Here is a 20,983-nt window from a genome sequence, read left to right on the forward strand (position 1 = left end):
CATGCATTCATCTGCTCTATTCTCCTATTCCTGCCCTCACTAGCTTGTAGCACTGGGAGTAATCCAGATAATACTACCCTTGAGGACCTCCTTTTTAAATTTCTGTCTAACTCTCTGTAATCTCCCTTCAGAATCTCAACCTTTTCCCTTTCTATGTCATTGGTTCCAATGTGGACAATGACCTCCTGCTGGCCCCTCTCCCCCGTGAGAACATTCTGCACCCTCTCTGAGACATCCTTGATCTTGGCACCAGGGTAAAAAAACACACCATTCTGCTTTTTCTTTGCTGGCCACAGAAACGTCTGTCTGTACCTCGGACTACAGAATCCCCTAACACAATTGATCTCTTGGAAACCGACGTGGAGCCACTCGAAGTCTGGTTACTTTAAATTTGATATTATGTTACGAGAAGGATTGCTAAATGGCCTTGTAATTAAAGATCCCCTTGGAAGGAGTGACCATAACATGCTGGAGTTTCAAGAATGAAAGCTGTCACTTACGAGAGTTTGTGTTGGACAAAGGTAATTATGCAGGTTTGAGGAAGGAGTTGGCCTGAGGAAAAATATTAATGGGCAGACAGTTGAAGAACAGTGACAAATGCTTGGGGAGATACTAAATATCTCTCAATTAAAGTATAATCCTGAAAGGAAGAGGAATCTTAAAAAGGTGAAAAATCATCCATTGCTTGACAAGGAAGTCAAGACAAAAGCTAGGGCATATCATAATGCAAAGGTTCTGAAGAATTGGGAGAACTTTTAACATCGTTGAAGTGTTAATAAAAACAAAAATAAAAGAGCTTAGATGAACAATGAAAGAAAACCTGCAGAAAACATAATCACAAAAGCTTCTATAAATATAAAAAGGAAGAGGATAGTGAAAGTAAAGTTGGCTTTTTAGAGGATGAAAATGGTGAGAAAGTAATGGAAAACTCAAATGGCAGATGCACTGAACCAATATTTTGTCTGTATTTTCAGAGTGGAAGATAATACCTTCCCCAAATTTGCAGTTACTATAGAGGAATGATAACTAGAACAAAGTTATTAAGTAAACTAATGGAATTAAAGGTAGATAAATCCCTGAGGTCTGATGGCCTGCACACTTGAGTATTAAAGGAGATTGCAACAAAAAACATGGATACATTAGTTATGATATTCCAAAAGTCCTTGGGTTCTGGAAAAGCATTAGAAGATTGGAAACATGCTAATGTAAAAAAGGAGATGGACAAAAATTGGGAAACTATAGTTCGTTAGTTTGACTGCTGGAGTCAGTCATAAAGGAGGGGATAACTGAACACTTAGAAAAGCAAAGCTCAATTCACCAGTTTCAACATGGTTTCATGAAGGGCAAGTCATGCTTGACAAAATTTCTGGAGTTCTTTAAGGATGTAATCAGCAAGGTGGATAAGGGGGATCCAGTGCAGGTGGTTGATCTCGACTTCAAGAAGGCAGTTGACAAGGTGCAGCATAAAAGACTGATCCAGAAGGTTAGATCCCAGGTGGTTAAAGGTCGAGTATTGGCTTGGATAGAGGATTGGCTGACTGACAGAAAGCAGAGGTTCGGGGTAAATGTGTCCTTCTCTGGATGGTGAACTGTAACTAGTGGGGTGCTGCAGAGTTTAGTTCTCTGACTTCAACTGTTTACAATCTGTACAAATAATCTGCAAGGAAGGACAGTGTATCCCAGTAAAATTTGAGTGATACTAAAATAGGTGGAAAATCAGCCTGTGACGATGAGATGGAGTTTACAGGTGGATATTGATAGGCTAGAAGAATGGGCCAGAATCTGGCAGATGGAGTTTAATGTGGATAAATGAGAGATTGTCCATTTTTGGCTATAAAAATAAAACGGCAAATTATTATTTAAATGGGAAGCAGGTTAAAAGTACATCAGTGCAGAGGGATCTGGGGTGTTTTTGTGCATGAATTGTGGAAAGTAGGTATACAAGTGCAGCATATAATAAAGGCAAATGGAATCCTGGAATCTATTATAAAAGGACTGGATTATAAAAGTAAAGGAGCAGGCAGGTGAGACTAGTTTAATTTGGGATTATATTCAGCAAGGACTGGTTGGGCCGAAGAGTCTATTTCTATGCTGTATGACTCTAAGTGTTGTTACAATTATATAAGGCATTGGTGAGACCACATTTGGAGTATTGTGTCCAGATTTGGTCTCCTTACTTGAGGAAGGATGTGGTGGCGTTAGAGGCAGTTCAGAGAAGGTTCATGAGGTTGATATCAGTGATGAAAGGGCTGTCATACAAAGAGCTATTGCATAGCTTGTGCTTGTAGTCATTGGAGTTCAGAAGAATTGGGGCGGTGTGGTGGTCGGTGTGGTGGTCGGATTGAGGTATATAAAATGCCAACAGGGATTGATAAGGTGGATGCTGAGCAAATGTCCCCCCTTATGGGACAGTCTCAAACAAGAGGATACAGATATAGAGTGAGAGGATATAGATAAATGAGGTAGAAAAGGTGAGAAGAAATGACCTCTCTCCGAGGGTTGTGAATCTGTGGAACTCACTGCCCTAGAGTGCAATGGAGGCAGAATCAATCAACAGATTCAAGAAAGGAATAAATATGTTTCTGATGGAAAGGAAGATAAAGGGAGCTATGGGAAGCAGGCAGGAAAGTGGAATTAAAACCAGGATAAGATCAATCATGTTCATGTTAAATGGTGGAGCAGACTTGAAGAGCCGAATTACTTCATGCTAGTACTAATTCCTATGTTCCGAACAAGTCGAGCTATATTGGGCAATTATCAGCAAAACACTTATGAATATTAACAACCTGATGTGCAAATGTTCCATCCCTCTGACCAAAATTATTCTGTATTTCTAGTATTCCTTTTATCTGTTTGCCATCAACTTGTGACCTTTTTGTATTGAAATAGTATTACTCCACGGGCTGTTTTTTCCTATATATAAGGACTAATAACCTTTTCAATGCATTCATCAGCAAAGCCTTTTATTCACTTGTGTTTAGGAGTTGCAGTGATTCAGATGAAGAAACCTCCAGTTAACAGTCTAAGCCTGGAATTCCTCACAGAATTTGCCATTAATATGGAGAAACTTGAAATGGACAGAGAATGTCGGGGTGTAGTTCTCACTTCCGTATGTATGAACGTTTGATTTTTTAAACTACAGTTGCAAGACAGCAGGCTGTTCAACCTATTTTGCACATGCCACCTCTTTGCTTGCACTATCCAGTTAGTGTACTTCCCTCCTCTTTTCCCCGGCTTTTAATTTTCTTTTATCCCACATGGATTTATCCAGTTCTTGTTTGAATGTTACTATGAATCTACTTCCATCATCCTTTCAGGCAGTGAATTCCATATCTCAATAGTATAAACATATGTGAAAATCAATGTTTCCGCATGTTCTTTTGCCAGTCTCCTTAAATCATCATTTACCTCTACTTCCCTACTCTTCTGCTCCTGGAAACACTTTCTCATCATTTTCTGCATAAAAACTATTTCTGATTTTGATAATCTCTATCAAATTTCCTATTAAATCCTCTCTAGGGTCTCTGCTGAACAGAAATCTCTAAATACTGGGATTATTGTAATAACTCTCTTGTGTACCGTGTACAAGGTCTGATTATCTGGCTAAAGTATTTGTCCAGAATTGAACACACATGTATTCATGCATTTGGCTTCCCCCACCCCAACAGGCTTAACTAGTGCTTTCGAAAAGTTTAGCACTACTCCCTTGCATTTCACAGAATGGTTACAACACAGAAGGAGGCCATTAAACTCCAGCTGACTGTGCCAGCTTTCCAAAGCAGCAATTTGCCTAGAACAACTCTGCCGTCTTTCCCATGTAGCTCTACACATTCTTTATTTTCGGACAATAATCCAAATCCCTCCTGATTACCTCAATTGAGCCTTCCTTAATCACTCCCTGCATGGAAAATGTTTTCTTTGTGTCATCATTGCTTCTTTTGCCAAGTCCTTCTGACCCATATTCTCTTGATCTTGATCCTTTCATGCAATGGGACCAATTTGCTTCGTATCTACTCAGTCCAGACTCCTCATGATTTTGGATGCCTCTATCATAATCCACTTTAAACTTGACCAACTTCTCAAATCGATCTACTGTTGTAATTCCTCATTCCTGCAGCCATTTTTGTGAATCTTTGCGGCAAACTCTAAACTACCTTCAGAGACTTCCTGAGGTTTTGTGCTCCGAACTGAATACAGTACTCCAGTTGAGGCTGAACAAATTTCTGTATATGTTAACATAACTCCTCACTTTTGTGCTTTTATGTTGCTAATAATAAAACCTAGGAAGCTGTCAGCTTTATTATCCATATTCTCAACCTATCCTGCCATCTTCAATGAATAGCACCCGTATATACCCATATCCTTCTGTTCTTGTACCCCCTTTAGATTTGTAGCCTTTGTTTTATATTGTCTCTCTTCATTTTTCCTACCAAAATGAATAATTCCACACATTTGCCATTTGTTTGTTCATTGCACTGATGTCTATGCCCTTTTGCAATTGTAGGTTACCTTTCTCGTGGTTCACAATATTTCCTAGTTTTGAAACATCCACGCATTTTAAAATTGATAATAACCCTTGCTCCAATCTGAGATATATTATTTACAACTGTCCATTTCCTGTCACTCATGCAGTGTTGTGTCCATGTTGCTACTGTCCCTGTTATTCTATGTGTTCTAACTTTGCTCATCAATCTATTATGCTGTAGTTTATTAAATGCCTTTTGGAAGTCTATAACTGATTAACAGCATTATTCTAATTGACCCCCTCTATTACTTCCTCAAAATTCTCCAAGTCAGTTAACACAATTTGGTCTTAACAAATCTGTGCTGGCTTTTCCCTTTTAACTTTTTTTTAACGTTGTACTAAAAGCAGTGGTCCCGCAGTTTTGAAAGATTTGTTGTATGTACTGCCTCGCATTCTTGGAAATGTATTTAATTTGTGTATTTGTCTCTCCTCACCAGTCCATGTGCTTGAATTCTCTTGCAGTCCTCATTGTTTACTACATTTGAACTTTGCACCACCTGCAAACTTTAGGGTTACGTGCTGTGTCCCCAAGACCAAGCCATTAATTCATTTTGAAAACAACTATGAGAAAGTGAGCACATTAAAAATGATAGGATCTTTCAGTAGTTTAGTACAATTGGGATTAAAGTTTGTAATAATTCTTCTACTTTGTGAGTATTCTGACGTTACTGGTGAAAGTGAGCAGTCAAAATATAATTACAGCATGACTTCTGTGCAGTAGACTAGTACGGTTGGTATCTCTAATACAATCAACTATCTGCCCTCATTACTGTCCTTGTAATCATGATAAACTGAATTATAAACTGACCTTGACAATCAGTATGTGTTTGCTACTGACGTGCTTGCATGGATTATATTTTACAGGATTGTTTAGAAATCTTTTTGTCATACATTGTGAAGAAATGCGCAAATGTAGTATTTGTTTCTGTACCTTAACTCTGTGTTTATAGTTTGCTGGAAGCGTATGGAGACCATTAAGCAATGTTTGTAATCTTCAAATGTGTATTATGGGGATCAATAATGGAATATGATCTGTTACAAATGAATATTATGTTGTTTACAGTTCAGAGATTACCTCACAAAAGGGTTTTTAAATTGCTTTCCCCATCTGCTCAGTTGGTGAAGTCAGTATGCAGTTAAGTGCTAAACGCCAAAAGTTTGAAGATTTCTGCTACTTTTATTGAAGTAGCTACAGTTCACCTCAGCACTTCTCAGGAAAATAATGCAGTGGTACCACTGAAGCAGATATATTGGCAGATTGACTAGTTAGCTGGATGTGACTAATGGAGTTCTGCAGGATCTTTTTGGGGCCTCAACTATTCAACAGATTTCATCCACCTTAGACCTAAATATGATAAAACATTGTACTTCCTGTGTGGCAAACAACAAGAAACAATGGATCTCCATCGAAACTTGAAGGTGCAGGTATGTAGATCTTGAAAATGTCATGAACAGGTAAATGAAATAAATCAAAAAAAGGTTAATGAAATGCTTACCTTTTATGTTTCAATTACTAGAATGCAAGAGGGTAGAAACTATGCTTCAACTGCAAAATGATGTACTGTGAATAGTTCTAGACAGCGCACATTCTGAAAAACGTATTAGGCTTGGAGGGAGGGCATTGTAGGTGTACTAGAAGAATACCTGGACTCCAGAATTTAAACTACAAGGAGAGATAAAACAAACTGCAGTTGCATTCTCTGGAACTTAAAAGCCACAGACTGATTCGATGTATGTTTTCAAAGTATTAATGGGAATGGAAGAAGTAAAAGGAGAGGAGCTATTATTAAAGCAAAGATTAATATAACTCTATTGATTGATTACTGACAAAGTTGGATTTCTGTGAACTAATACAGCATTATTTATGCAGTCATGAAATTGCTAAATAAAAGAATGCTCCCTGTGAACATGAGGTATCTGCATTCAAATGTCAACAACGAAGAACATCAAAGAGAATGAGGACAGCATACTGAAATTTCAGTCTAAAATATAAAAGGTCTAAACTTATTTCCAATATGTTTTTTTGGTTTGGAAAAAAGTATAATCATAATTCTTTAATTTTAGTCTATTCCTAAGATCTTTTCTGCTGGCTTGGATATCAATGAGATGTATGGGAAGACACCAGAGCATTCTGGGGAGTTCTGGAGAGCTGTTCAGGAAATGTGGTTGAAGTTGTATGGCTCCAATATGGTGACAATAGCTGCAATCAATGTAAGTAACAAATTTGTCTTTGTAACTTACATTTTTTTCTCAATGATTGTTTGCTACAGCTGAGATTGTGTTTATGTAAATAACTTTTTTAAAAAAACAATAGAAGTAGAATATTGAAAAATACTAATTTACATTCAGTTCAAAATAATATCCAAGTAAATTTAGAAAATCAAAGGTTTTTGAAGAAGCAGTGAATTCAGCAATGTTTTCAAATTTGTGGAGATAACTTGTGAAATGAACTTAGAAAATTGTCATCACCGAGTCCTATGACCTGGTACACACATGGAAGTATCGTCAATTTAATGTGAAAACAAAATCCTGAGCACCTTCAGCAATGGCCTTTCTTACCATGAACACGTTATTACCTCTGGAGCAAAGAACCCTCAAAACAGAATTGCATTGTAGCACCTTAATGTGACTCAGCTCAGGACCCTTATAAGTCAGACCTTCTAAAGTAGGGTCAAGCAAAATCAAATTCAAGGACCATGCAATTACAGAATTCTCATGTGCACTTAAGAACCTGGATGTGAAACTTGGTCTGGAGCTAATCAAAAATTTATCTTTGCATTTCTTCTATTCTTCATCTGTAGGTTACCCTTTGGCAAAGTCACCTGAAAATAGAATGTCATATTCCATATGAACCCTGACAGTGAAAACTCTTTCTCCCCCGCTCACCCTGTCCTTCAACGACCTGTGCATTGTCAGACTGTTTATCCTGCATCCACTTCTGAAAGGGCCTCACCTTCCTTCAATTAAACATTGGGAAGAGCAAAACCATTGACTTTAGACCAAGGCCCCACAAAAACTTTGTTCTCTAACTATTGATTCCATTTCTCTCCCTGGCCACAGTCTTTTACTGAACTCAAGTGTTCATAGCTTCAGGTACTACTTACTACTTGCTTTCTAATAACCCAGAAAGTCCAGGTGTGTATATCATTAAAATATCATGAACAAGTATACACAAAAAAAATTTCAAAGGCCAATGGAATGGTGATCTTTAAAACTGGACTGCTAGAATACAAAAGGTTAGAAATTATACTTCAGCTGTGAGATGCATGCACATTTTACATGTCTGACAGTATGAATAATTCTGGACAGCACACTTAGGACGAATGTATTAGCTTTGGAGGAAGAGCATTATAGATATACCAGAATAATATCTGGAATCCAGAAGTTGGGCTACAGAGAGAAAGAACATAAAGGGGAATTGTTTTTTCTGAAATCTAGAAACTAAGGGTTTTTTAATCTCAGTTTTCAAGATATTAATGGGAATAAATAAGGTAACAGAAGCCTATATCCACTTCTGAAATAGTCATCATCTCCATCTCAGCCTCTACCTATCAGCTGTTTAAATTGGCATTCATAGTTGTTATCTGCAGATTCCTAATATTCCCATTCCCTTCTCATCAGCTTTTCTTCTGCTCTCGATTATTTTTTGCTCATCCTAAATGCTGCAGCCTGTATCCTAATTCATACTAATTTGCCTTTATCCAACACCTCTTTCCTTGCTAAACTGCTTTGGCTCCTAATCCCACATTGGGTCCCAATCCCCTCATGGTTTGATTTTAACATTTTCATCCTTATTATTCAATTTGCTTCCTTGTCTGTGCAGCAGTGTTTAGTTCTGAAGTCATATTGGACTCAAAACATTAACTCTGTTACTGTCTTCACTGCTGCCAGACCTGCTGAGCTTTTCCAACAAGTTTTGTTACTTTTGCTAGGTGGTCTCATCTCACTATATCTATACCTTCCTATGATCCTGCAAGATCTCAACCTTCCTCATGATTATCATAAGCCATCGGAATTTGACCCATTGAATCATTGTAGATAGGTTTCTCAACCCATTCTCCTGCCTTGTCCCTGTAACTCTTTATCCCCTTCCCAATCAAGGACCTATCTATCTGTGTTTTAAATGGACTCAATGACTTGGTCTCCACAGCCGTCTGTGGCAATGAGTTCCACAGATTAACCATCCTGTGGCTGAAGAACACCCTCCTTATCTTAGTTATAAAGGGTCATCCCTTCATTATGAGTCTATGCCCTCTGGTCCTAGTCTCTCCTACTAATGGAAACATCTTCTCGTACACTATTCTATAGCCCTAGTTCTGCCATTTGTCAGGGCAGTTGTCCCAGCATGATTCAGGTGGAGTCTGTCTCATTGGAATAGCTCCGTCCTTCCCCCAGTGCTAGTGCCAACGTCTCATGAATTTGAACTCCTTTCTGCCACACCAATGTTTGAGCCAATTGTTTATCTTGTTAATCTTGACTCTATGCCAACTTGCTCATGGCTCGGGTAGTAATGCAGAGATTACCACCTTTTTGGTTATGCTTTTCAATTTAGCACTTAGCTGCTCATATTCCTTCAGCAGAACCATTTTCCTCTTTCTCCCTGTATTGTTGGTATCTATGTGGTCCATGACAGTTGGATCTTCCCCTCCTATTCCAAGTTCTTCTGATGTTCTGAACCCAGGCACCAGGCAGGCAACACCACCTTCAGGACTCTTGATCCTGGCCACAGAAAACAGTGAATATTCCCAGAACTACACAATCCCCACTTAGAATTACATTTCTCTTTTTTTTCACCCCCCTTCTTGAATGATTCTCTGTACTATGGTGCTATGTTGTTCCTCCCTACAGCCCCCACTCTCGTCCACGCAGGTAGTAATAATCTCAAACCGGCTCAATAAACTCAGGGGCTGAGGCTCCTTCAGTACCATCTCCTAGATCCCTCTACTTGCCTCAGTGAAAGTTACACCATCCTGTCCCTAACTACTGACTGAATTTGCGTTTATTAATCTAAAGGATATGACTGTTTCCTGCAACACACCATCCACATAACTCCCCCCCCCGATGTGGTAATGGGGGCCTAGCAGCTCCCACATCATGCAGCTACAACACATCACCTGGCCCAGCATCTCTATTTTAATTATTTAGTTCTTAACTTGATTTTTAAAAAAAATTATACTGGTCTTTTAATTACTGGCCTGTAAATATTTCCCTATTTACTTTCAATCCCTACTTTCAATCTGAAAGTAAATAGGGAAGTATTTCAATCTGAAAGTAAATTGTTATTAATTGACTATCACTAATCAATGAACTTGAGGTTTACTTGCAATGTCAGGCTTCTGTGTTTGATCTTGGGCATCAATTTAACCTGTTTCTGAAAAAGAAACCTTACAAATTATGAGCCTAAAAAAACCCAGCAAAATGCACCTCATCTCTTCCCAACCAAATTCCCACATCGTCTCCAAATTCCTCAAACTGTATACTCGCTAGACCTGTGTCTCTCTCTCTCTCTAGATATGATCTCTCCTTCCTAACCTTGTGAAGCTGACTGATTCTTTTCTCTTGTGCGTCTATGCCTTTGCTCCAATATTTGCAGTTGTGCTTTTAGTCATCCAGGTCTGAAATTGTATCCTAAAGCTTCTCATCTGCTTCACCCATTTCTTGTTGAAGTTGTTCCTTAAAGTTGTTTGACCAGTTTCACTTTTTTCTATAACATGCTGGCAGTTCTGACCTGATAGCACTCCTGTAAAGTGTATTAGGATATTTTACTATAATACAGATACTATTTAGATGCAAGTTATTACTGTTAACTCAGCAGTTCTTTCACTCTTGTCATGTGGGTTTCATTAATTATTACAATAAAAATATTTAAAATTGAACTATTGGTAAATGAGGGCCAAAAAAAAAGATTCTAGACTGAAAGAAGTCAGCTAAGGTTGCTGGTCTTTGTTTAACCCACAGCATTCTGTATCCCTGTTGTTTCCAGATAACTTTTATGACACTTAAACCTATATCAATCTAACAGCAACAAAGGGAGCAATTGGTTCCAAAGCAGTCATTCTTCGTAATCTGCACAAAGTATGTTGGAAGAAACCAGGCAAATGTGTTACCATTGTATTACCATTCTGAAAAAGAATCTTAACTGGACTCAAAACATTAACTCTTCCTTTACCACAGATGATATCAGACCTGCTGCGCTTCTCAGTAACTTTGTATTTCTTATTACATTGCTTCCTGGTTCACCATTGAAATTACCATATTATGTTTGCCAGATTATAAAGCTGACCAATGAATCAAATATTTCTGGTGGTATGCTTTGACCCTGTGATTGCAGAAAGATGAAAAAAATACTGTTTTTTATACAGTCTGGGTATGAAAGCTCAGTAAACTAATAGCAAGTGCAAGCCACCTACCTATTCACTTTACCTCATTCAAGCATAGCTTCCTGTTTTTAAAATAAAGCATTTAAAACCAGCACAAATGACCTGTCCTTTACCCTGCAATCTGTCAGGTCCAATCAGTCACTTATGGTGTATTGGGCAATGTTTTCCAAAATCATCTATTTTTGTTTTGGAGAAAAGTACAGTTAAATGTGATGCTGTTATAATAGCACAGTAGAGCTAATGATTTCTGTCCATCTCTTGAAATTTGTTATTCCCATTATTATCATAGGGATCCAGCCCTGCTGGTGGATGCCTCATGGCATTAGCATGTGACTACCGAATTATGGCAGATAATCCAAAGTATGCAATAGGGCTAAATGAAACCAAACTTGGAATTGTTGCACCATTCTGGTAGGTCCTCTCAAATTTATAAATTGAACTTTATATGCATTAGTTCATTTGTAATGGAAAAAGTCAAAATGTTGTTTCTCTTCATAACTGCGTGTTCATCTTTCACTAGAAATTTAATTAATCAACTATGTTTCTCTGATTCTTTATCATGTAATCTCCAATTTGTATGGGTACGTCTTACAGTACTTTCTCTTCTCTTAAGTTTGTCTCTTCTCTCAGTATTTATGAATCTGTATTTTTCTTTCTTTATGTACGGTTGCTCATCTGGCACAGACTTCATTTGTTTCTCTGGCACTGTAAAGTATACACGATTCATGCAATTTTTAATCATAAGGGCAGCACATCAGTTGCTGGTGAATTTCAGTCATAGCAGCTGATTTGCTGCCCCCAAGTGATCTGGGCAGGAAATTGCAGCTCTCCATTCACTGATGTCCTTGCAGCTAGTGTGAAAAGTACCTCGATTATTACTGTTTTATGCTGGGACAAGATTCAATTGCAAATAGCAATTCTCACTTGCAGCACAGAAGCTGATATCAGTATAAGAGTTCTTAATTCAGATACGAGTGACATTCAAGGCTGAAGATTAAGAAGTAAAATATAATGCAGAACTGTATGGATGTGGGGCCAGTTGCAAGGTTGAACAGGAAGTGACTGGATAACTGAGAGGAAAGTCTTGAATCGGGCGAGTGCCTCTAGATGATTTGAAGAGAGATTTTATGAAGTGTTAGAGGTTAAGTGCCTGTAAGCTGGGATTGACTACATCTGAAACTTCATAAATTTGCAAGAGGAAAGTGCTTCTGTCTTGGGAACATGCAAGAGCTGAGTGACTCCATACTGGGGTCAGTTAGACAATAATATGCTTGTGCATTGGAGGAGTGTGTGTCTCTGAACTGCAGGGATTGGTGATAGAATGGGACAGTTTGAGATCAGCACAGAATGGACGAGTATTTAAACTGAGAGGAATTGGAAGGTGAAGATGAATTGGGAAGAGTTGAAGGCTGAGAGTCTCCCTGTGAAACAAGTGAACGTGGCTAGTGAGGCAATTTTGAAAGAGTGCAAGTTCACACCTCTGAAAGGAAAGATTCATGATTGAGACAGCCTTTAGAAAGTTTAATCTAGATAAAACAAATAACATGTATTGAATTTAATTTAGTTGTAGAATGTACAAATGCTTCAGTTCTGATACTATGAAAACTATGATAAACCAGAATAGACTCTTTCTCTTCTTTGCCCCAGAACATTTTCAGGTCAAGGAAATAGCAGAATTTGACCAGATTTGTGATTTGACAATTTGCTTTACCAGTACTTTTGTCTTTCAGTTTTTGGATCCCATTTTTAAAATCTAGTTCTACTTGCCTGGTATTGAAAAGCCCTCTCTTGGTTTAAATTTCCAATCCTTTCCTTAAAGCTGTGTTTGAGATGAGTGGAGGAAAAATAGGGTGGGTTGGGGAGAACAGAAATGGTGAATAGGTTGTGGGAGAAAAAGTACACAATATTTTCAAATAAAGTGGACATGATTGTGTACCATACTTAGCTTTGTGTCATTTTACAATGTAATTGCTTTTCCATAACCGTTTGGTGAAAGTAGCTGAACTTTTATTTTTGTTTGTTGGTCTGAAGTTGTAGCTTTTTTATTTCATCATTAAAGGTTCAAGGATTCCATTATTAATGTCATTGGAAGAAGGGCCACAGAGCATTCTCTCCAGCTTGGTCTCATGTATAGTGCTTCAGATGCCTTGAAAGTTGGACTTGTCGATCAACTGGTACCACAAGATAAAATTATGACACATGCTTTGAGTGTAATGTCAGAATGGCTGGCTATTCCAGGTGAGGTTTTTTCAATTTGAAAGTTGTAAAATGAATAAAAGTTCTGATTAATCCTTTTGTGAAACAATTTGTTGTTCCTGCATAAAACTAAACCCTAAATATTTACGTAGAAGCAACCAGTAATTTCTGCTTAAAATGCGGTGAGTGCACTTAGAAACGCCATAAAATTGAATTATGGTATATAGTAACAAACTTAGGTGTGTTTCATATAAATTGTTCCTCTTCACCGTGAGGGAATCTTTCAAACGTCCAGCATGTCATAACCTTGAAACTTGTTCCTCCTATATAAGATGTATTTTTCGTGGCAAATAAATAAGTAAACTTAGCCCTTGTTGTCACTTTGCAGTTGTGCAGCTTGGATCAGCAACTTAGCAACATGCCAAGTTTTAAATTGTGTAATTTCCATTCCATCATGAATTGGTACTTCCCAATGAGTCCGCATATTTATTTCATTTTTGCAAGTCTTTTGGCTGTATGCTGTTTGTTCATAACAAAATTTTGTTTTGTGTACGACTTTGTAACCTTTGATTGCAAGGTAAACTCATTCTTCAGGGGATTGATTGTGTGCTTAACATGGGATCAGTTTACTGAACGTACTGATTGAATAATACAATTATGAAAGAAATTTTAATAGATGCCTTCATGTGACCTAGTAAACTGAAATTGCAAATGTCTAGTCTTCAATTCAGAATTTTTATTACTGTGGAAGAAATAACTAAATCATTACAGTGTTATGATCCCAATTGGTGGCAACACTGAACAAAGCAGATTCCAGACAATAATCTAGCTTGATAGATCATAAATTTTATTTTTGCGGTTTGGTTACCATGTATTTAGTCACTGAACATATTCATACCAGGTTTACAATCTTCTTTAACACAGAACACCAATTTATTTCATAGCACAAATAAACTACATAATATAGCTTAGAGAGATCTTAACGTCGTTGAGAAAAAGAGAAATTCAGCTCTTTTCCTGGCAATGCCCTTGGAGTGCTCAATCACAGTGATGTATCCTTCCTATGTTAACTCTTCAAATTCTTACTTAACTCAGTCTTTCCATTTTGGATGGCCTAAAGATTTCTGGGCTTTTCTTTTTTAAACTCATTTGCCATTCTAGTATGAGGCTGTTCTTCTGAACCGTAGTTTGATTCTTTTCAATCTACTAGTGGCCCCTGATTTTGTTTTTCCCATCTATCACAAAACTGAGCATTGGAAACACTCCATCAACTAGGCAGTTTACTGAAGTCATATGATTGCTTGGAAATTGTGCATTTTATTTGCATTTCCAAATAACTTCTCTTTTTAAAAGTAACTTTCACAAATGAAACCATACATATATTTACCTCTCCTTCAAAATTTCAAATTCCTAAATGACTACAGAATATTATGCACCTTTATCACAGCAGTAAAGTTTTGTCTTAAGTGCTACTGCCATGCCTTCTTTGTCATTTATTTCACAGATCATGCTCGACAAATTACCAAATCCATGATGAGGAAACCAACACTCGATCGACTTCTAACCAACAGAGAATCAGACATACAAAATTTTGTTAATTTCATCAGTAAAGATTCCATTCAGAAGTCTCTCCAATTGTACTTGGAGATGCTGAAGCAAAGAAAAAGCTAAATAAATGTACTCTTAAAAAGAATCCCAATGTATTTGTTTACATGGTATGATGGATAATAATTTCTCAGATTTTTGTACAGGATTTTCTCTCTCAATTGAATATTATTAACATAGAGTATTGAATATTGTTCGTAGTTTTTTAAATTGACTTTGCAAAATGTATCAATTTATATCCTAACTCTTTGTTTTATTAAATTTGAAGATGTGTAATTCTGCTGCCAATATCTTGGCAGAATTGATTGTGTAATTTAATCTGGGATAAGAAATTGTTTGTGTGCATTTTTTTAAATTAATCTCCAAAGGTGTTCTTGACTGATTTAGTTGAATTTAGATCATGAGTTTCATATTACCCAGGTGATCACCAATTTATTTTTGTAGCAGACCTAAACGGTGTTTACATTTCTGTTTTATGGAGTTCTTCAACAAGTGTTTATCAAATGAATTGCTTGTAAAGAACAAATAACTGTGAGCTAGGACTATATTCAAATGTATTTACAATATAAATTATGATATTACTTACAATATTGGCATGAAATATTTATTTTTAAAATGCATTAATGAAGTGGGAGATTCATGTGAAGAGATAATGACTGTTCAGAAAATGTGAGAAAGGAGAAATTGCTAAAGTAGTCTGGGTAGAAATGAATAAGGTGACAAAATGATACATAGCAATTGCTTTCATTTGGTAGTACACTGTTTTTAATGTATGAAAGTCTGAAGTTGATTTACAGGGGCATATGAAAAAAAATGAATACTGAGATATGAATCGGGGAAAGTGACCAACCCTTGGTCAGGGAATGTGTTTTAATGAAAGTCTTATTAAAAGAACAGCGAAGTGAAGAGCTTTAACACAGAATCATACGTTATAAGGATAAGATGGCTGAATGGCAGAGGGAATAGAGGGTATTGCAATCGTAGATAACTTAGGGATAATGAGAAGCATGAGATACAAGTTCAAATCCTTGAGAGCAAGTCATGAGTATTTCCTGTAGAGAAGGACATGTAAGACATAAAATGTGGGGAAATAGATGGTGACATCTTGAAAAATGTCCAAATTATGAGGAAGTGGTGCTGGACGTCTTAAATGTGTACAAGTAAATAAATTCCCAGGACCTGATTAGGTGTACCCCTGAACTCTGTAGGAAGCTAGGGAAGTGATCGCTGGGCCCCTTGCTGAGCCATTTGAATCATCGATCGTCACAGATCAGGTCCCGGAGGACTGGAGGTTGGCTGACATGGTGCCACTATTTAAGAAAGGTGATAAGGACAAGCCAGGGAACTATAGAGCAGTGAGCCTGATATCAATGGTGGGCAAGTTGTTGAAGGGAATCCTGAGGGACAGGATTTACACATATTTGGGAAGGCAAGGACTGATTAGGGATAGTCAACATGGCTTTGTGCATGAGAGGTAATGTCTCTCGAACTTGATTGCGTTTCTTTGAAGAAGTAACAAAGAGGATTGATGAGGGCAGAGCAGTAGACGTGATCTATATGGACTTCAGTAAGGCATTCAACAAGGTTCCTCATGGCAGACTTGTTAGCAAGGTTGGATCTCCTGGAATACAGGGAGAACTAGCCATTTGCATACAGAACTGGCTCAAAGGTAGGACACATACACAAGTTTGTTTGCCCTGTACAGAGGGTGGGGGTGGAGAGTTGCTTTTCAGACTGGAGGCTGCTGGTGTGCCACCAGGATCGGTGCTGAGTCAACTGCTTTTCATCATTTATATGAATGATTTGGATGTGAGCATAAGTGGTATAGTTAGTAAGTTTGCAGATGACACCAAAATTGAAGGTGTAATGGACAGCGAAGAAGTTTACCTAAGATTACAATGGGATCTTGATCAGATGGGCCAATGGGCTGAGGAGAGGCAGATGGAGTTTAATTAAGATAAATGTGAGGTGCTGCATTTTGGAAAAACAAATCTTAGCAGGACTTATACATTTAATGATAAGGTCCTAGGGAGTGTTGCTGAACAAAAAGACCTTGGAGTGCAGGTTCATAGCTCCTTGAAAGTAGAGTCGCAGGTAGATAGGATAGTGAAGAAGGTATTTTGTATGCTTTCCTTTATTGGTCAGAGCGTTGAGTATAAGAGTTGGGATGTCATGTTGCGGCTGAACAGGACATTTGTTAGGCCACTGTTGGAATATTGCATGCATTTTTGGTCTCCTCCTGTTTGGAAGGATGTTGTGAAACTTGAAAGGGTTCAGAAAAGCTTTACAGAGGTACCTCGATTATCTGAACAAGATGGGTGGGCACTACTTTGTTTGAATAATTGATTTTTCGGTTAATTAATTCAAAGCCTCTCCTCTGGGGCTCGGAGTTTTCTGAAGTTTCCTTTTTCCTCGCTCTGCCTGCCTTGCTCCCTCTCTCTGTCGCAGGGTTTGTTTCTGAGCAGGCGCACACGTGTGTGTAAGGGACATGCAGTATTGCTGAAGCCTCCCACACTCCCAATCGGTTCAATGAGATTGGCACAGCGAGCGCTTGCAAGGTCCACTCCCCGTTCAGGCGAGTAGGTAGCAGCACACCACGTGCATGCCCCTGCCCCTGTCCAACCTGGCCGCCCTGCACCCAGTGCACCGCTGTCCACCCCCACCCCTTCTCCGGGACAGCCAGACTGGACTTAACAGTAAGACTGCTGCTGCCTTTGGAGGGTGTGTGTCAAAATAACACACACATACACGTTTGCCCTGTACAGGACAATATTGGAGATATTATCTGGGGAAGAGGGGTTTAGGGTACACCCCTCAGTAGAACTTCAGGGAGAGGGCAGACAGTCAGCCATTTGGAGATGGTGCCTGGGTTCCCATCAATGTCCATGCCTGTTCTCGAAAGCATTTCAGTAAGCCGAGTTCATTTTTAATCATTGTAAACAAAAGATGTGATCAGTATTAAAACACTTCTGATGTAATGTTTCTATCGGGGACCTTGAGATCTTCTTTGGATAATCCGACATTTGGATAATCGAGGTTCCTCTTTATGAGGATGTTGCCAGAGTTGGAGAGTTTGAGCTAAAGGGAGAGGCTGAATAGGCTGGGGCTGTACTCCCTGGAGAGTCGAAGGCTGAGGGGTGACCTTGTAGATGTTTATAAAATCATGAGGGGTATGGATAGAATAAACAGATACGGTCTTTTCCCTGGGGTGGGGGAGTCCAGAATTAGAGGGCATAGGTTCAGGGTGAGAGGGGAAAGATATAAAAGAGACCTAAGGGGTGATCTTTTCACGCAGAGGATGGTGCGTGTATGGAATGAGCTGCCAGAGGAAATGGTGGAGGCTGACACAATTACAGCATTTTAAAAAGCACCTGGATGGGTATATGAATAGGAAGGATTTAGAGGGATACGGACAAGTGCTGGCAAATGGTACAAGATTAGGTTAGAATGTCTGGGCGGCATGGATAAGTTGAATCAACTGGGATGTTTCCATGCTGTATATCTCTATGACTTTATGACACTGCTGACTATTACAGACAATGTGAGAAGTAAATACAGTATTAGTCTAGATTAAGTAGTTATGAGCCGGAAGTTGAGTCCTGGTGTAATTCTGCATTAAGACCAAAAAGTAACATGCTTGAAAGGGATATTAATTAAAAACAATAATAGAAAACAAGAGATAGTATTGAAATTATAAGCAACATGGAAGAAAAAATATATCCACAAAAGAAGCATGCAACAGTGAAGACCACAACAGCTAAATTAAGGATATAATCTGATCAACAACAGTACAAGTTTGAAGCATTCGGCCTTAGTGGCAATCTGCTGTGCTAGAGTCAAAACTGGCTGGGAGTAATTGTAAATGAATTTGGATTTTATTGAAGTTTGATCTCACACGGTGTCCCAAAAGGATTTATGCTCACATGATCCACTTCATTTTTCATACTCCGCTACTTTGGCTACCAGAATGGCAGTGCTTCAATTTTAAAATCTTCATGCTTGTTTCCAAATCCCTATATGACATTACCACTCCCTAGCTATGTCAGCATTTATGGCCCATCCCTAAATGTCACTGAGAAGGTGGTTGTGAGCTGCTGCCTTGAACTGGCATAGACCCTTTGTGTAGGTTCACCACAGTGCTGTTAGCAAAGGAGTTCTGGGAATGTGATCCTATGGCAGTGAAGGAACGGCTACAATAGTTCCAAGTTACAATAGTGTGTGGTTTGGAGGGGAATTTGCAGATGGTGGTGTTCCCATCCTTTTGCTGCCTTTATGCTTCTCGGTAGGAGTAGTTACAGATTTGGAAACTTAAAATTACTGAATGCATGTTGTTATTTCAATGCTAGTCTGGAATTATAAAGACTATCGTGATGAGTAACCAGTGTTTAAAAACATTCCTGTCTCGCTGATGTGAAACTCTTAGCTAGTGACCAAGTTAATGCATAAGACAATCCAGCTAATGATTGTATTAAACTTCCAGAAGACATTTGATAAAGTTCTGGATGTTACTTTTTAATAAAAACAAATATCTTGGAACTAGATGCACATTAAATAGCAAAGTTCATGGAATTAAGTTGTAGTTTGGGGGAGTAGGTTTGAAATCTGTGCCATTGTTCCTGATATTGCTTCATTATTATATATTGTTTTATAGTTGTTATAGCTAAAGTAATCAATGAAGTATTATTCTGTTACTGTGCTGCACTTGTATCTAATGAATTATGCTAATGATACAAATTTTCAAGTTACTGAAAATTTAATTTCTGGTGAGGGATGTTTGCAGAGCAACAGTTATGTTTAAATTTCCAGTTTTGCTGACAAGAAAGCCTGTTAAATTAGAATTGATGAAACAGTGTTGAAATATCAGCTGTACTGTTACATCCAGTTCTGGCTGCTGCACTTTCAGAAGGTTATGCAGACATTGAAAGAAGACAGAAAAGATTCACAATAACAATTTCAGGGATGAAGAACTTGAAATTAGAACTCTTCCCTTGGAGAACAGAATTTTGAGAGGGGATTTGATAGAAATATTCAAAATCATGGAGACAGCATAGGTTTGGAGAAACTATTCCCAATTGTAAAACGATGGAGAAAAATAGGGTACAGATTTAAAGTAATTGACAAAACCAAAGTGTTAGAAAGAACTACATAAGGCAGCGAATTTTTTAGGCCTGGAATGCAATGCCTGAGCGTGTGGTGAAGCCAGGTTCAGTTGAAACATTCAAGAGAAAATTGGACCGCTAATTGAAAAGGGACAAAATGTATTACAGCAAGTAGATAAGGCAATGGCAATAACTAAAATGCTGAGTTTGTGGGGTCATAATGGACCAAATGGAGAATGACACAATCATAGCATGAATACAGTACAGAAGGGAGCAGTTTGGCCTGTTGTGTGTGTCCTGGGTCTATGTATGAGCAACTCACTTAATCCTCTGCCTTTCCCCTGAGTTTTGCATATTTTCCATTCAGACAATTTCCAATTCCCTTTTTAAAAGTTGTGATTAAATCCAAATTAGCCATATGCTTAGGCAAAGCTTTCCAGATCACAGCCACTTGCTGTCTACAAAGACAAGTTTTTCTGCATTTTGCTTTTAGCTTAAATTGATGATCTCTGGTTCTCCACTTTTCTGTCAGTTGGAACATTATTTATCTATCTACTGTGTCCAGGCCCCTCAATGTTGAAAATTATCAGATCTTCTCTAAGGAGAGTGCGTCCAGCTTCTCCAATCTACTTAAATAACTGAAGTCTGTAAAACCATTCCTGGAAGACTTTTCTTCACTCTTAAATGCATGCTGTCATATCAGTCCTAAAGTGTGGTGCCCAAAATTGGATACAATATTCCAGTTGAAGTTGAGCTGGTGTTTTTAACAATGGTTGCCTGAAGCTTCCTTGTTTTTGTATATGATGAGGGTTGAGAGCTGAGAGTTTTTATTATGGCAAGCAAGTGCCCAGTACACCCACTATTTTACATACATTTGTTTATTCAGAGTTGCAGACCATTGACCAAGCTACATTAATAATTGATAGGTATCAATATTTTTGAGGCATTTTACCTTGCAAAAGCTACTGGACAGACCACACTGGGAGTATTATATGATTTTGATAACTATACTCCAGAAGGGTTTGAAAAGATCAGAGTTGGGCAATATAGCTGATCCAATAAACAAAGGAAATAAATCAACACAAACATGGAGATCTAAACTTATTTAGATTTATGCAAAGAATAACATAATCCAGGTTTTGTTTATATTCAGGTATCTGTAAGCATGCCTTTAATTT

At 38.1% G+C, this 20,983-nt stretch overlaps 1 protein-coding gene across 3 annotated transcripts in view; it reads left to right on the top strand.

Moving 5' to 3' along the window:
• eci1 (enoyl-CoA delta isomerase 1) overlaps positions 1–15,294 on the top strand; it is a 31,090-nt gene extending 15,796 nt beyond the window's left edge. For all 3 annotated transcript variants that reach the window (XM_043711571.1, XM_043711570.1, XM_043711569.1), the window contains exons 3-7: positions 2,982–3,109; positions 6,590–6,736; positions 11,195–11,316; positions 12,965–13,143; positions 14,606–15,294. In XM_043711571.1, the coding sequence (XP_043567506.1) occupies positions 2,982–3,109; positions 6,590–6,736; positions 11,195–11,316; positions 12,965–13,143; positions 14,606–14,772 (743 nt within the window). In that variant the 3' untranslated portion in view covers positions 14,773–15,294. The remainder of the gene's footprint in view (positions 1–2,981; positions 3,110–6,589; positions 6,737–11,194; positions 11,317–12,964; positions 13,144–14,605) is intronic.
• The last annotated feature ends 5,689 nt before the right edge of the window (positions 15,295–20,983 follow it).

The sequence above is a fragment of the Chiloscyllium plagiosum genome, chromosome 21, assembly GCF_004010195.1.
Source record: "Chiloscyllium plagiosum isolate BGI_BamShark_2017 chromosome 21, ASM401019v2, whole genome shotgun sequence".
Lineage (NCBI taxonomy): Eukaryota > Metazoa > Chordata > Chondrichthyes > Orectolobiformes > Hemiscylliidae > Chiloscyllium > Chiloscyllium plagiosum.